General features: G+C 40.4%; 1 protein-coding gene across 1 annotated transcript; it reads right to left on the bottom strand.

Moving 5' to 3' along the window:
- Positions 1-13,837: 13,837 nt before the first annotated feature.
- On the bottom strand, positions 13,838-16,974 carry GATAD1 (GATA zinc finger domain containing 1). The gene is made up of 5 exons (XM_062494891.1): positions 16,748-16,974; positions 16,505-16,630; positions 16,099-16,158; positions 14,785-14,968; positions 13,838-14,031 (listed from the first exon to the last, which is right to left on the bottom strand). Exons 1-5 carry the CDS (start codon positions 16,949-16,951, stop codon positions 13,841-13,843), a joined length of 765 nt encoding a protein of 254 aa, XP_062350875.1. The 5' UTR covers positions 16,952-16,974; the 3' UTR covers positions 13,838-13,840.
- Positions 16,975-18,119: the final 1,145 nt, after the last annotated feature.

The following is an 18,119-nucleotide window of genomic DNA, read 5'->3' as shown; positions in this document are numbered from 1 at the left end:
TCCTCCTTTAGATTGATATTAAATTTTTTGAGAGAACATTGGTTATGTTCTGCCTAGCTGTTTATCATATAAACTTTTAAATTTTAATTTCCACAATCTAACAATGGTTTCCTGTCCCTTCTTACTCCCTCACAACAAATAGAATCTCTTCAAGTAGACTAATATTTATGGGAGATATGTTTTTAAAATATTCTATAAAGCCATTCTCTAATGGTGTTTGGAGGGTTTAGAGGAGGGTGGTACTTTATATATATATTAGAAGACAACTAAACTAATATATCCAGAGTATACTTTTCCAGCTATAGCAGGAAAATCCAGATCAAGATGCTTGTATCTTGTTTTCTGCCATTGTTTGTTAATCAGAAGAATACCAAATTGCATTTCACAATAACTGTACCTTCTTACCCCCACCCCTTCTTCCCAGAGACCGCTAAAAATATTTTGGATACTTGGAAGCTTTCTAATGCTACATCCTGAAATTATTCACGACTACTGTCTTCCATGGAGACTGTTAAAGAGTTGTGTTCCTTAACTGATACTCAGATAACAAGGTCTTAACACAAGGAGGGGGAAGGAAGGAGGAGGCAGGAAAGAAAACTAGAGATGTTTCCCATGAGTCTGTTCAACCCTTTCACAGCATTTTGCTTCCCCTTCAAAACAGTCTTCATGTCTAAGCCAAGGAAATACTATATTATCATCAGTTCAAACACTTGCATTGGAAACTTCAACCCAGTTAATTTCAGTGATTAGTTCCTGCAGTTTCTCAGGTACCAATAGGAATTTTCACATACTTTTTCACCTACTGGCTTAAAGATTTTTCAGTCAAGGGTTCTTTCCAACATCCAGAGCTTCTTTAATAAGGTGGTCTTCCAGCTCTCTCCTTGTCAAAATTGTTTAAAGGATACTGTGGTTTATTACGTCTTCTTCACTTGGTAAAGAAATCTTCAGATATTATAAAAACATCCAGATTAGCCAAAATTAGCAGCAGCATATGTTCTTCAATTTAGGTCTAGATAATTGTTGTACAAAATTCATTAGAAATGGAAATTATTTAACCTTCCTAGTACTGATGAACTCATAATGCACTGACACTTAACTCTGAAAGGACCAGTCGCAGGCTAATTGTGATCGTAACAAAGACAATTCCATAGATTATTATACTATCCTCATACTGGGAGTCATTTAATTAGAATGCTGTACTTCAGTGCCAAGTATTATATTGCAGATTTAAAAAGGAAGGTTTGCTATATGCTAAGGTCTTAGCAGTCCTCAACCAAAATTATGTACTATACTATCATGGAAAATGTTCTTAAAACCCAGGAGGCCTAGGTTCCAAATCTGTTTCTCCTCCTTCCTCCATGCAAGGAATTTCATAGTGGATGAGCTGAGTGTAAGTTCAGACATTCCCCTGCATGCAATAACCTGGATGATGCTGAGGGCAGGTTCATGTGATCCAAGAAGGAGGTCACTGAGTAACTACCTGCTGTTAAGTCCTCTTTGGTTACATTCTGACTTAGATTGATTTCTCACCTTGGAAGGTAGTAAATGTAAATGAAGCCAAGGTCTATTATAAGTCTGATACACAAGGAGCATGAAGCCTTAACTCAGAGGAGGATAATCCCTTCTATTCAAGTGTTGTGCAGTGAGGATCAGCTGGCCTGTGGAGACTTGCACACGGCTTGGGAGAGGCCCTCCAAGAAAAAGAGACTGATGACATTTGTTTCACATTCTTTAGGGCAGTAGGATTTAGCTGCAGTGGCTCATGATGATAGCACAAGCAGACAAGCAATGTGTGCCATGTTTGAACCTGTTTTCTACTCCATCAAGTCAAGAACTAAACAAGCTCTGTGAAGCAGCAACCTAGAGATGAACAAATCCTGTGCCTCCCCAGTAGTTCTCCTGTCACTCCTACTTCTCTTAAGGGATAATGATGTCTGTTTTTCTGGGTATATATTACTGCCCATATAAAGGTTTGATAACCTTTTTTCTTTCACTTCTGTTGTCACAAGCATTGTCAGCTGTCACTGATCTGTCCTCTACTGCCTCCCAGTCTTTCCCCATAGCTGAGGAACTTCTGAAGAAACAGGTGTTAAACATAAATGATGTAAGCAGTAACCCTCTTTCCAGCGTGCAAGGGGTTCTTTAAATTTGTTAATAGGAATTTGGTTTGCACTATTCAGTAATTTTTCTTAAAATATATTTTATGTTTGAAGCTATCTTCTTTCAGCTGGCTAGCTGGTATTTTTTTCAAACAATGCTTTGGAAAAATGTACCTGTTTCCAAAGTGATCTGCCATTCTGGACTGAGTATTGACAGGAAAGGTTTTGGGGGGAAAAAAAAGTGAGGCATCAGGTCAGTTCTGTTAAATCCTGGTTTAATTGGTGCAGTTAACTCTACTGAGAGGCTTATATGTCTGAATGTTGAGGGAATATGGTAATTTCTAATTATGAAAATCTTACAGAGTAGCTTTTCCAAGAACTGGGGACACTGGGGCACATTAAATCCCATCCAATGTGTTGGGTCCTTTTAATGATATTCTGCCATAAAATTACATTTATTCTTTTGGAAACAGTATTTCTGGTGTATAGTAAAAATTTCACAAGGTCATTGATCATCTGATTTCTTAAGGAGTCAAACTTTGTTCCATTTTCAAAGAGAAAAATGGAAAAGATTTCTTAACCCATTTGAAATTAACTTAAAAGATAAGCAACATCTGTGGAGGCTTAAATTACTTACCCTTATGTTTTATAGAATGTCACCAGCTAGAACTCTGCTTGACAATATTTTAAGCATGACAGTTAACAGCCTAGTTAAAACGTTAATTTATCATTTATATTAGGTTTGAAATGTACTTCAGCTTTTATTTCACCAAACAAGTCTAAATTTTGTGTGGACCAATGTATGCATCTAACATCATACAGGGAGTTTCTTCATCCCTCTCTTGTGGGATTGAGGAAACATAGTCAATTTCTCCAGCCTAAAAACAAATGAGAGTTTAAAAATACAATTTCAAAACAAAAGCATTGTATAAACTTGATTTTGTCACAGGCTATTTTACTCAAATTAACTGGAGGGATGTGAGTATACATATATATAAAAATTACTAAAATATGTAATTGACTTTTTTAATCTTACTAATATAATTCATAATTTGACTTCTTGCCTAATTTATTTAATAACTCCTAGTTATTGTCCAAACAGTAAAATCCATGCATGCTGTATCACTGCATGAGGATCTGACTCCTTGTTTATTGTCTAATAGCTCCTAAGGTCATGCAGTAAGGTGGGAGTGAAGCCTACTTTCCAAGAAGTTAAGATAACAATCATATATCCCTAAGACATGGAGGAACTTTGAAGAGACCAGAAGGAGAACAGTTTCTTGCATGAGTTCAGCAGATATTTGCAGAGTTAATCCTGTGGAACAAAGCTGGGAGACTGGATTACAATTTGTCAGTGTCAGTTGACAGGTAAGGATTCACTTCTCTCCCACAGGCATCATTTGGGAATAATCCATTTTTACACCCAGCACTTGAGAAATTTGGTTTTAAGGTTCAATTGCTTAGGTTTATCCATTTCTAAAACTGCCCAAATAATAACAATCTATCTTAGGTACAGTGCAATGGAAATCTGTTGACTAAGGTTTAGCCTGCTGTTGCAGTGATGCAGCAAAGAGGTCCAGGATTAAGTACTTTCAGATGCTCAGACAGTAGTAGAAATGCTAAATCAGTTTGCTGGTGTTCAGGTCGCAAGTGTAGGTCAGATTAACAGAAAAGAAGTGGGAAAAATCAATCCTCTCTATCCTCTGACAGCAGGCAGGGCTGTTGTAGGACTTCCATGTATGTGGCCTTCCTGTAATGTCCTACACCAATGGAGTCATGTCAGCTGCTATTAGGTAACCAGGGCAGATTTTGCATCTCTCAGCAGTGCTGTCCCACACCAGCCTCAAAAAGTCTTTAATAGCTTGAATTAGTTGAAATGATCTAGTGATGACTGATATCTTGGGGACAAAGTCAGTCTGGGACTCCTGGATGCAAAAAGGTGACCTCTTTCTTCACTGTTTACACAAAACCAGCTCTTAGGATTCTGCAGGAATGATTACTATCCTATGTAGGCACAGCTATAGCACAGTACAGAGCTTGTGGAGGCCCAGTGTGGACACTGACACTGGATTTTGGTACTGCAAAAATTAACTAAGGTCATGCAGGTGTTGGGCACTTTCCTGTATTTCCAGAGATCGGCAGCATTGTAGAATAAAAAGCAAATAAAAACCAAAACGTTTGGAACCACCCACAAAATTCTGTCATGTTAAAATCCAAGTTATATAATTCCAGCATAAGCACCAGGAGGATTAAAACTATCCACATGGTTTTATGCCCATTTTCTGTTGGGAAGGTAACTGGGTCCTTCACATGAACTAATTACAGAAATCTCCACTTTCTTAATTATTGCCAAGTCTCAGGAAATAGTGAAAAATAAAACTATTTCTTAATAATATATATTACTTTAATATAATGCTTGTATATTACTTACTGCTGGCAAAGTCCTGCAATTTTGTAATTAGAGCATTGTGATCTTGTTTAGATACTTAAAGGCTACAACAGGACCTATATGGTGGTGTACTCTTTCAGTGTTTCCCAAGAACTAAGTCTTATCCCATTTTCTAATGGGCATTTTTCCAGTAGTTAAAAACCTGCTCATTTTCTAAATGTCTAAAATATATTCTTTTATTTTTAAAAGATCAAAATGTCCTTCATTAAGGGCAGGTTTAAAATACAGATGTAGGAAAAAACCCACTTGAAATCAGCGTACTGAAACTTGTTTTTTCTGCGGATCCTGGGAAGGAAAAGGTCTTGGCTTCCCTTAGATCTACCCTGATCCCAGTCCTTCATCCCAAGTTTAGGCGATTGGATCTCTTTGTCCTTCCCCAGCAGCTGTCCAGCACAGCAGGTCCTGCTGACTGAGCCATGTCTTGATGAGGACAGTGGGTGTGAAGCAGAACTCTTGCACTGGGGAGCAGGCAGAGTGCTGAGGTGGCGTGGAGTTGTTCCTCTCTGTCCATAGGAGATGCTGGGCCCCTGTACCAAGGAGAACAAGGATGAGTTATCTGTCCTAAGGGGCCATGGTTGGGAGCCACTGCAGAGCCTTCCTGGGGTGCTCCTCCCCTGAGCAACTGGAGCAGGCAGGCAGAGGGAGAAATGCTTATGAGAAATGTTAATTCCATTTCTTAGTGGTTTTAAGTGGATATCTTATTCCAGCTCCCTGCTATGGTGATACGAATTCCAGAAAAGGCTGTAGGGTGGAATACAGCCTCTTCACAGGCCCTTCTTCAGTGGAATGGAACTTGAACCATTCACATACATTAACAGACATTTACAGGGAACAATCAAAAAAGCCTGAAACTGCAACCTGAGGCCAAGGGAAGAGATGGGATCTGTGCAGGGCTTTTTGAGACAGCCCATCATTTTCTCAGACTGCAGAGTGGCATCAGGGGGGTGTCATAAGATGTGTAGGATTGCTCTCATTCTGTGCAGGCACTGTTCTGCACTGACATTTGTCAGCTCTCAGTGTGTCATACTATGAGTAAATTTGGTTTGCAAATGTTTCCCCTCAAGCACTGCAAGATGTATTTGCCACATAAGTTGTGTAACATTAGTTCCCTCTTTGAAAATTCAGTCCTTTTATTCTCGCTGATATTTTTTTTCTGTAGGTGACTGATGAAGAAAGTCACCCTTTCCAGTTAACATTTGAAAAATTAAAAGCCACATCGCAGAAGCTAAAAAGCAGGTGTCAATAGCACTGATTTCAGATTTTCATGCTTTCCTTATTATTTTGCAAGCAGCATTTTGTTCTCAGCACTGAAGTACTTGTACTGTTTAATCTCTGCAGATTTTCAGTCTTGTGACCCAGCTGGGTCCAACTATGGCAAGAGCTGATTTTATAATTTGGGCACTGTAACAAAATGCAGAGAAAGCCCCTGACTGTATTTTATGAGGAACAGTTCTTAAGACCAAGTTTCTTTCTCTGTAGATTGTAATGGAATTCAGGATGTAAACGAGATACTGTTCTGACCCTGAGAGGAGAGACTATGCTACTGTAACAACCTATTCAGATAATTAAAGAAGCATGTGTAATGTGATTTTGCAGAGGTTTCTCCTCAGTTACAGCTGAGAAGAAAATGTCAACAAATAAAAAAAATTGAAATGTAATTTTTCCAGAGTTTAGGAAACTTAATTTGTTCAAAACACTTAGCGTGATCAGTGATTCTATTCTGATTGGGATTGCATAACCAGAGACAATACTGCTTGTCACATCCAATTTTTTTCCACGTTCTTCTCTGTACTTTAAACTGCTTTTCTTCCCTGTGGAAGTGTTTAATTTTGTGAATGTCCACAAAATAATGCTCACTAGTATTTCAGGCTAAAATGTTGTCTGATTTTCTTGTCTTGATATTCGTGACCTGCACACTTGATGGAAAATTCTAAATATGCTCACAGCTGTTTGTGAAAGGTCCAGTAGTGGCAGCACAGGCAAAACAGTAAAATGTTTTACCAAAGATGTGGTGATGATGGATGATAGTGATGTTTCAAAACATGAAGGAAGATAGACTTCTTGTGTCCTCTTCTGAGATAGAAAACAAGGTTTAACAACAGATAGAGCCTATTGTTACAAGGAAGGACATTTACAATGCTCAGTTACAATGTGACAAATAAAAAACTGGCCATTTTGGATACAGCCAAATGTGTGCACGTTTTTTTTCTTAGCTATATTGAAGTTGTTCTAAATTATCTAATTGCTTGATCAGTGTGGTTCCTGTCTTTAGACTGTGCCTTTGTCAGACTGTGGGAACCTGAGCATTCAGATCCTTCTCATCTGATCCTAGCAGAGGGAAGCAGCTTGGATCCCTGCTGTCCCTTTGGCTGTCAGAATGGATCACAGACCAAATTAACTCTTTAGAGATCTCCACATGTTTTTCAGCTTTCTAGAGCTGAAAATGTTCTCATCAATAATATTGCAGACTGATTCTTTGGGTGCATGTAATATAAATAGATGGAGGAACTAGGCTAGAAAAGCAATTGAGAAACTGCCATCCGACAGCAGCTGATTCTGTGAAAAATAAATAATTCCTCATTCCATAATTCCCATTCTGTGCTCAGGATACGTCAGAGGTTACATATTCTAAACATGCTCTGGTGCAAGGTGTGGTGTGGAACAGCTGTTTGTGATGTCATCAATTTTTAATGTTATCTTTTTTCAGGTGTTTTTCTTCCTGTAGCCAGAATCAAAGGTAATACACTGAAAGTTCACTGCTTGAGAAGGTCCTGCTCACAGTATCCATTAGCACTCAAAGCCATTGCACGTGGCAGGGGAAGTAAATATCAGGGCCTCCTTATAAGTGAACTTTTATTTCCTGGAGTTCCTTGGGAGTTGTCTTTGTAAATAATGTCATTTGTGCGAATCTTGGGTGGAGTGAGAATTTGCAGTGAGTGAGGTTTTCTAAACGTTAAAAATGTGGAAACAAAACATGATTATTTAATTTCAAGTTTATCTCAAGCATGAAGTAATATGACGACGCCTCATGTTGCTACATTTAAAGTCTTCAAAGCTTGTGCTATAGTTGTGCATATTACAATGTATTATGGACTGTATATTTTAATCAGAAAACTGAAAATACCAAATCAGGTGATATTCAAATTTTGCTGAACTTCTGTAACTGGCAAAATGTTTTTTCATACTCATGAGCTCTGTCTAAACATATACGTTTCCCCAATACTGATACACCTTTCTTTATATGCATGCTGAGTGCTGAGGAAACATTTAGTTTTGGCTTCTGGGCTCCCTTTCAGATTATTTCTGTGTGCCTGTATTCATTGGATAGAATTTTCATACATTAACTGTTTAAAAACCCTTTGAGGTCTGTAATGTATACTCAATTGGCAGCATTGTATGGGGACTTAACTTTGCTTTTTTTTGGACTTGTTTTCTTTTTAAGTATTTGAAGAATTAATTCCCTGCTTGCTTCACTATTTAGGTTTGGTGAGAGAAAACTAGAACTGCAAAATTAACAAAATGCTGCTATCGGGGCTCAGTAAGATTGTCTTGCTGTGGATTCCCGTGCTTTTGATAAATACTTTTATCCTGTATTTAGACACATCACTAACTTTCCCTCCCCTACCAAGTCATCTTTATTGCATGCTAAACAGTCCCAGCTCTCACCCTCTCCCTGTATTTCAGATGACTCCTCGTATTTCCAGTCTCTCAATCACTGGTGAGGCCCTTTGCTGGACTTGTTCAGTATGCCCATGCCGTGCACTGGCCAGCCCAGTGCCTGTGCCCCAGCACTGCATGTGTGTAACACCAGTGCTGTGGAGAAACACCTGTGGTGTTCAACATACTCATCTTACCTTGACAGGGACAGAACAGTGAAACAACACCAACAGCAAAAAACCCCTGTTGAGTAAGCTTTTCAGGCCTGTGAAAAACAAAGGTTGGTAATATAACACTACAGAAGACTGTCACAAAACTCTATTGTACTTGGCAGACAGAATGTCTTGTTAAAGGAAAAAAATGATGTGATGGGATCTAGTGCTCATTGCTCCTCAGTGATGATCCCCCTTTAAACAGCAACCTGTTAAGAGAAATTTGAATGTCAGAAATTATTAGAGAAGAAACAGAGACTTCAGCAAGCATTCTTTCTAAAATCCCCTTGCTGTTCCTGCATGTGCTGTTTACACCCCACTGCATCGAAAAGGATAGAGCAGAACTGGAGACATCAGAAATAAACAGCCTATCATACATGCCACTCCTTTATGGCAGGAAAGTGAGTGGGTAAAACTAAATTGACAGATTTTTAAAAGCAGATTTTCGGCAAGATCTTGCACTTATTTTTCCAATAATTTTCTAGAAGAGACATTTTTACTTTTTTCTGCCTTTGACCTTAGTATCAAAAAGTGCTGGTCACTGAAAGCTGAGGTGAATGCTTCTTTCCTGATGGTCTCAACTTACTCAGGAGCTGCTGAGTTAAGCTTGACTAGAAAGCCCACCAAGGAAGTATATTGCAATATGTGTCCCTGCCATTGTACCAGTATTTGTTCCTTTGTATAGCCTTATATGGATATGCTAAGTTTCAACATATAATTTCTACTTATCAAGGGAGCAATTCAGCCATTTTCAGGCTCTCCAAACTCTGCAGGCATGAAGCAGTTGCTTTTGGTTTTGTTTTGGCCAACAATAAATGCCAAAGCTACTTCCATTTTCTCCACGGTTTGCCATCAGCTTCTCATAAAGAAGAGACAATTATTTTGTCTAGCAGTGGTCTGTTATGACACAGTTTAGAAAAAGAGGCCTAAGAATGCCCCAAGAAACTCCTTAAGGAGAGGTAACTGGAAAATTCTGTATGTGGATTCCCAGAACTGGGAAAATGGATACTTGAGAAGGGCACACAGATTAAAAGGACAGATTACTCTTTGCTTTAATTCTTAATGATCTACTTAAATCTAGGCTTGGGAGAGAAGAGGTTCCCAAATTCTGCTTACATAATTCAGATTCACTACCACAAGCAGCCTTACAGTGTAATTTTAGACAAAAATAACCTGATTGGAAAGAAAGGGAATATCAATTGTGTAGGATTCTACATACACTGAAAAGGATTATCAAGGGTTTGACCATCTGAAGACAAAAATAAACATTCCTACTGAAGTCCCCTAGGGGAAGATTTGTGTTAAGGAATATCATGTGTGTGTTTTGAACCTGGATCAGTTGACAGAGCCAGTTTACAACAAGGTACTTTACACTGATGAAGGCAGAGAGGTGTGATGGTCTTCAGCAAAGAAGTGTTCATGGATGCTGATGGAGTGTAGGAAGACAGGTGGAGCTACTGAAAGCAACTTTACCCCTAGACAGCTTCATGAGAAAAGAGGAACACTAAATGAAGGGGTTCAAAAATGTTGCAGGAGCCCAAATTACCATACGTAAGCAGGTGCCTGGGTTAGCTGTTCTAAGTCTAAATGCCCTGCATGGGATAATCTTGATATTTTCAGGTTAGAACAACCTTTCTATCAAAACTAGATTCCAGAAATACTTATGTTTGATTAAAGAGACATTGAAGCACTTAAGCATTTCATAATGATGTATGAACCACTTGGAGATATTGTCCATGAAGTTTTTCTTGTGATTGAAACTACCAAACTAGGAAAAAAAAAATAATCTCACTGAAACTGTAAGCCAAATTCAAGAATAACAAATCACCAACTAGAAGGGCTGAGTAAAAACAAAAAATATATATATAGTCTTCCTGAAGGTAAGCGTGACTGTGTGGGTAAAAGGGAAACAATTGCCAAATACATAGTTCTGTTGTCAGTGATCACAAGATTCTGTAGTGGGGAGCACACAAAAAGAACTATTAAAAACTATTAACTATTGTAAAAGTATTTCTGCTTGGGCACATAATGCTCATCTTCCATAATTTGGAGGGATGTAGTCTCCTATCTAACAGATGTACCAATTCTATCTGTGTGAAAACAGAATAAAATTATAATTTGTCTTTCTAATTCAGTAACTGTAAAGAACAGTTGAAACTTCAATACTGCACCTATTAATATTTTTGTTCTCAGTTCTGTAAGACTATTTAGGGCTTTTATTAATCATAATACACAATACAGCACCAACCACAATAAATGTACTCTTTGCTTCTTGTATAATATTAAGGTTGAAGGGTGCATTACATGAAACCAAAGCTATTGGATTGGCTTGGATACCAAGCTATAGGGGCCTAATCCAGCCTCTTCCCGGATGATTGAGATGAGTGTCATGTAGCATAGCACAGCAGCAAGAGTGGAACCCCAGCCTCATGTTAGGAGCCCAAGGAGCCACACATTTATCCATTGTGTTTGCATCATGTTTTCCCAGAAAAATATTCTGCTCCCAACAAAGCCATTGCCCAAATGGAAACCCTTCTCCAGTACATATTGTTTTGGTACAGCAAAGTTCATGTGAAAGTTAAGGGTTACTCCTACCCCAGCTCTCCTGCAATGTGTACCTTGGGGCACAGGCCACGCGTCTGTGTGGTACTCAGTATTTTAAACATGCTGTGTCTTTTAGCTCTTAGCTGCAAGTTCCATCTTTAGAACTAAAATGCCATGATGAAAATTACTGTTGGCTGGTCACAAAACTCTGGAGCTCAACACAAGGCCATAAATTCAGTAGCAGTGTATCTACTCACAATCCAGTGATGCAAATATGAAACCTACCTACATTTTGGCATGGGGGATTACCAAGCTAGAAGACAGAAATGGGTGAGCTCAGCTCCCTCACCTGCAGGGCATCAAAGCCTGTCCCCCACAGGATTCTCTGATACCCTTTCTGCTGCTGTGTCCATTTTGCAGGTCTTCCTTTTGTCCTCCATTTTCCTAATATGAGAGAGATGAGGAATTTTCAGACAATGCTCTCAGAGGTCCCACTCTTCACCTATGTCCATCCATAAGAAGCCATCTGTAGAGTCAGTCATTTTCCCTGTGTTCAGAACACCACTCAGTAACACAAGAAAAACAGGACAATGCAACCATTCAAATGAATGTATAAAGTACTATGAATGAAGTTATAGTACTTTAGTAACAGTCATTGCCTACAGATTCATTCTCCTTTGAGACCTTACAATCAGAATTCTTGTTCATTCGAATATTGTAACATTTCCCAGTATAATAAAAACTAAAATAAAAATACTTAGTGTTTACTAAAGGAAGTTGTTCTGTAGCTCTCTGAAAACATATTTTTGTCTGTTTAGACTGTAGCTGGAACTGTAATACTTGAATCACCAGCAGCACTGAATTTTAGAAAGGTGTATTCTGATGAAAAATGAATTGTCCCTTTTATATTGCAATTTATTGACAAATAAGGCAAATTGCAAGAAGTACTTTTAAGTTGGTGTGCCTTGAAGGAACTCAAACAAAATAAAACAATGTAAGCACTTTTTTCCTCATTATTCCTATGAGGATTTGACAAGGAAAGCAGCCAAGCTTCATTGGACACAATGACCATCAAGGTCTTTTTCAACCCTGATAATTCAGATAAAGTAAGACAGCCACAGAAGAGGACAGGTCCATAGATTATGCTGAGGCAGCACAGGGACTTAACAGCTATCCCAAGTGAAAGCCTTGTGGACTGCAGAGAAAAGAAGGAAAACACTCGAGTCAAGGGAGTCACTCTGGTTACTGTAAATATGACTTCTTATTTTTAGTTACTTGTAATTGTTAATAAAGAAATAAGAAAAAATACCTCTGAGGAACTGAAGGGAAAGGATGAAGACAAGTGAGGTCACCTTGGGATTAATCACTGCAACACACTGAACATATGGGAACATAGCTCATCTTTGTAAGCAACTGAGTATTAAGATTTAACTCTGTATTAGCAATCTACTGCTAATTTCTGAGCATTTTGAATTATTGAAAGTATCCCTAAACTTAAGCATCTACTCCCTTAAGGCTGATTGTTCTTCCTTGTATTTGAAGAGGGCAGAACAGAGGCTGCAGGCCAAAACAAATCTATCTGGTTCCTGCCTTCAAAAGTCCCACTGTATTAAAAGCTGTCAATACCTCAGACTTTCAAATATGTTACATCTTAAATCAAAGTCTTTCATAAGGTTAGAACATAAGCCTAGAGCAACATTTTTATGCTTTCACACAATATCTTAAAGGGGATTTGGGCCTTCTGGGTCACATATGTTCATACAAAGAAAAAAAAACCTGAAAAGATCAGCATTTTTAAATGTAAGGCCACTTCAGCTCTTATCCTTCACAGGCAGCAGGAACCACTAAGCCCTTGGAATTCAGGCCATACAAGTACATCTCATCGTGTTTGGAGCTGACTGGCCTGTAAAGTTTGGGGCAGAAAACTTCACTGGTATTTTAGTATGTGGCATTTCTCCTGTTCTGCAATTTAAACATTTTTCTTGTTATGCTGAGACTGTCAATACATAAAATTAGTTTTTATTTAGCTTACCAAATTTTTCATTGCCTGACCATATTTTTTCTTATCATCATTAATTGTGAAGACTGAAAGAACAATTTATAATCAATTTTATGAGTCCAATCTAACAGGGAAACAAATATGAACAATCTGAAACTCAAATCATATGTCAGTGTTGGCTTGCTCAGGAAATGCAGATACACTTCTGCTATGAGGATGCCAGGATGGCAAATAGCATTATTTTCTGAATCTGCATCCAATTTTCCAGGAAATGTATGCCCTTATATAAGTAAGTTTAGCAGAATGCAATAGGCCTTCGTTTCAGATTCAGATGAACAAAATTCTCATAAAAGGTGACTATTAAGAGTCCCTCTTTACAGGTGACGTTTTAGTCTGGAGATATCCACGTAGATCATTCCTCTCCATGTAACAGAAGACTGTTACCTGCATCACTGACCATTTTAGTATTTAGGTGAAGCTAGTCTTAAATTATTTAAAAAGGAAATAAAATCAGGAGTTACGATTAACTAAATTAAACAGTTATGTAAAATGCTGGATGATTATGTCTTTTAAACTCCTCTTCTGGAAAATAAAAAGTAAGAATGAACACTACAGGCAACTTTCAGAAGTTAAAGATGACATGAAACTTGCAGTTTTGTCCCAAGATGAGCAATAATGTCTGAAGAACAGAGCGGTGAAATGATGCTTCAATTGGAATGAAAACTTCCACTTCAAAGATCTGATAAATCTAAAATAAACAAATACCATAATCCATAAAGTAAACTGGCACATTTTATAGTTTTTAAAACTCCTTGTATAGGGTTTACAAACTGGAGGATACACCCAAAATAACCAGTCCAAAATATTTCATAAAAAAAATTTATAAATTATTGGCTACAGTTTCTTTAATGGAGATTGCAGGAGTAGGTCCCACGTGAGTCCATATATAGCCCTTCTCTGGCCTTGTAGGAACAGTAGGGAAGGGAGATGATCGAGATTTGAAATATTCCGAAGGTGCATGACAAACAAATTCTAAATATTCCATTTTCCTTGGGAGATCTTCTTCTGGTCCTAGGGAAGAAAAAAAAAATCTTCAAAGACAAAACTTAAAGGCATTAAATTAAGTACGCTGAACAAAAATATGCCACAGCAGCCAACATTCCCTTACAGAATTTGTCTTTGCAATCCATGACTCTCCTAGGAGGGCAGCCTCCTGTATTAGGCAAGAAACCTCTACCTTTAATTTTGCTGGTCTGATCTTCCCACCCACAACCCCCTTTGAAGCATTCTGGTATTTGAGTAGTTATTTACTGTAGTTAATATATTTAAAATACCTTCTACCTGTGTCCTGCCTGTTAGAAGGACTTGTCTGAATTACTAGTTTCATCATTAGTAGCAGAACAGTCTGTATGCCAGTGCTTGCATGCTGTGTATTCTGAATACTCAGAATAAAGATCAAGTAATTTAGGTCACTTTAAAAGAAACAACTTGGACTGGCATATCAGAATCAAAGTTACTATGGTTTAAACCTATCTATGGAGCAATAATTTGATCTTTAAAGCTGCACAGCTGTAACTGTCCCCACAAACACTCAGATAATCACAGGATGAGATAATCACACACTGCAATAGTGGTAATCATATTATATACACAAGATAAATAAATAGTGTTATTACAATAAATTAGATGTTTACAAGATTAAGAGTTTAAAATGTGGAACTTGCATCAAATACCTTGAGAAGCTACAATTAATTTAAAAAACATAACTCTGCATTAGCCAAGGCACATTCAAGTAGTTGTACAAAGTGAAGGCTTAGAGATTACCTATAATATAGGATGCTGGGTCAAAACAGTCTTTGGGGCTGGCTTGTGTAGGAATGAGCCAGGTTAGTGCAGCACTCTTTTCACAGTATTGGTCCTGAATAAACCCACGGATCTGAGCATAGTATGTTCTTCCATCCTGCTCATCAACCACGGAAACAACATCTCCAATTTGGTAGTACACACCCTAGAAGACATGCAAATGACACTGAAATCAAACGACCTGATTTTATCAGCTTCACTTCACATTCTGCTTCATATCTTAAGTATCAGTACCCTAAATTATCCTAAAATCATGCCAGTCTTGAAAGGCAGCTGCAATTCAGCCACATGCACGAGAATGGTAGCATAAGAAAGAAAGGTGTTTGTTTTTAAAACAAGATCAAAAGAACACAAAAACCCTCAAGCAATCCTATTCACAACAACACTGCAAAATATCAAAGCAGCGACATTTTACATAAGGAGCTTAGATAGAAGTTTTGACATAATTCTTAGGAATTTCTGATCAAAACAAACACACAAGACAGTAATTCTTTTCTGAACTGGTCAACAGCAAACAAGAGATTTATCTGGAATGCCAGGCATGAAGCATCAGGTCCCTGGAGGGTTTATGGAATCTCAGGTCACCACTGGCTGTGCAGTCTCCCACTGCCTATCCTGACTTCTTTTTTTTTTTTTTTTTTTGGTGGCAGGGGAAAGGGGGAAAAAACATTCTGTTTGCTTGTACTGCTGGGAAACAAAAACAAATTTCAGTACTTTAGAACACCAACACCTTGGCATGCTGGTAAAAATCATAAATGTGAGAAGGCTCCCTCGTGCTTCACTGCAAGTGCCAACAGATCTTGTTCCCAAGGTGTTTGAGACTGCTTGCATCAGCTCTCAAACGGGAGCCAGCTGAGATGTTGGGGCACTGCAACCCATCCCCTTTATGGGAAATAATATGTTCTGCATCTAAAGTAGGAAACCTCACACAAATCTAAATAATCACCTCCAGTCACTTGACTTCTGCACAGTGCAAGTTAAGTTTAAAAATGCTGACAGCATTAATTACAAAAAAAAAAAAAAAAAAAGGAAGGTTTTTTTTTTATTGGAAGATAAAAACCTGAGACAACAATAACTACTTAAACTACTTAGGTAAACTACCTTGTAAGACTTATGGCAATAACTATAGCAAACCAAAATCCTACACAATTCTTAGGCAAGGAAGAGCAGCTTCTGTGGCTATATCCCTAGTGCTTTCACTGTCCACGATAATTCCTGGAATTGGAAACAGAAACAGGATAATCACTTTTGCACACAGATTTGCATAAACCATACCTTATAAAAGATTGATTCTGCTGTAATTATAGTGGATACGGACTCAGGAGCCTTGATGGGCTAAGAAAAGAACACACAAATAGAAAATCAAGAGCATTAAAACAAATCAACCATAAAGTTCCAGAAACTCTTTTCCTTTTAGACAACATACAGATACATTATCTTCTAAGCAAATCAGCAAACACTATTACTTTAAAGCTTGAAGCAACAGCTGGCATTTCATCTCCAGGATTCTATGTGAAAAAGCGAGTGCTGAACTCCCATGAGCGGTTTCTCTTCCCACTCCTCCCGCTCCGGGAAGAGCCCAGCCCAGCCCAGCCCAGCCCAGCCCAGCCCAGCCCAGCCCAGCCCATCACAGGCTCCCGACCCACCCGCGGCCCCGGCGCTCTGCCGCGCACTGCCTTACGTTTTTTAGCTTGAAGATGTGCCTCCTGCCCTTGCCCTTCGTGGAAACCTTCTTCTCCGCGGCGGGCGCAGACTTGTATTTGGTGTTCCTGAGCCGCGCGGAGCGGCGGTGGATCTCCTGCTTGCTCTGTGGGGAGCAGCGGGATGGATGCAAGGGGGACGGCCCGAACACCCCGACCCCGGCCCCGCCCGGCCCCGGCGGCTCCATCCCCCTCACCCTCAGCCTCACCCTCGGCCTCCTCACCTGCTTCCCCCCCCCTCCGCCGCCTCCCCCGCCGCCGTTGTTGTGCTGGGCGGCGGCCGAGGTGGTGGCGAAGGCGGCGGGGGGCGGCGGCGCCGAGCGGGCCGTGCAGTTGTTACACAGGATCTCGCCCTGCCCGCCCTTCTTCCACATGGAAGAGGACGTGCTGCGGCACACGCTGCACGTGGGCTTCAGCCCCAGCGGCATCCTGAGCCCGGCGCGGGGCCCGCGGGCCCGACAGCGAGCGGCGGGAGAGCGGAGCCCGCAGCGGCCCCGGCGCCGGCCCCTTCCCGGCGGCGGCGGATGTGGCTGCGGCGGGGCCGGGAGCAGCGGGGCCGGGCCTGCCCTCTGCTGGCGGCGGCCCCGGGGACAGACGGGCCCCGGCTCTGTCGGGGGCTGCTGTCGCCTCGGCCGGAGCCGTGGCACCGGGAGCGGTGTCCCGTCGGTCCCGGAGAGGGACGGAGGCGGGCAGAGGGGGGCGGCCCGATGGGTGCAGTTGGGGATGGTCAGCCTGGAGAAGGTCGTGGGGAGATCTCGAAACACCTTCCAGGATCTGAAGGAGGCCTGCAGGGAGGCCGGACAGGGACTCTGTCAGTGACAGAACAGGGGCGAATGGGTACAAATTGAAAGACGGAGCATTTAGACGAGGTATTAGGAGGAAATTCTCTACTGTGAATGTGATGAGATACTGAAACAGGTTGCCCAAGGAGGCCGTGGATGCCCCAACCCTGGCAGTCTTGAACACCGTGCTGGGTAAGGCCTTGAGCAACCTGGTCTAGCGGGAGGTGTCCCTGCTCCTGTCAGGGGGCGTTGGGAACAGATAGTAGTTAAGGTAGTTTCCAACCCTTAACATTCTGTGATTCTGTGCAGCAGAAGCCATCTCTGGTTCTGTTCCTGTCGCAGAGGATGCCCAGTACTGTCATTCAAGGATCTATAGCTGTCACTCATTCTGGCTCAACAGAAAATCGGGGACAGGAGATGGACTGCAATGATTGTCCTGATTCAGGAGAAAATGTTGGTGGATTTTACTATCCTCAACATATGCCAGTTTTGGCCTTTATTTGGGTTAGGTATTTGGAAAAAATCCTCTGCTTTGAAGGTGGGGAGGCGCTGGAACAGGCTGCCCAGAGAAGTTTTGGATGTCCCATCCGTGGAAGTGTTCAAGGTTGGATTGGGTGGGGCTCTGAACAGCCTGGTCTAATGGAAGGTGACCCTGCCCATGGCATGTGTGGTTAGAACTAGATGATCTTCAAGGTCTCCTTCGAACACAAACCACTCTGATTCTATGCTGCTTTGCATGGAACCTCAGTCATGTGTCAAGTAATTTAAAAGGCCAGGGAATTTCACAGCTTTGTGAAGCTTTGAGAACCAAGTG

Source organism: Cinclus cinclus, chromosome 1, assembly GCF_963662255.1.
Source record: "Cinclus cinclus chromosome 1, bCinCin1.1, whole genome shotgun sequence".
In the NCBI taxonomy this organism is placed as follows: domain Eukaryota; kingdom Metazoa; phylum Chordata; class Aves; order Passeriformes; family Cinclidae; genus Cinclus; species Cinclus cinclus.
This window is presented reverse-complemented; position numbering and strand designations above follow the sequence as displayed.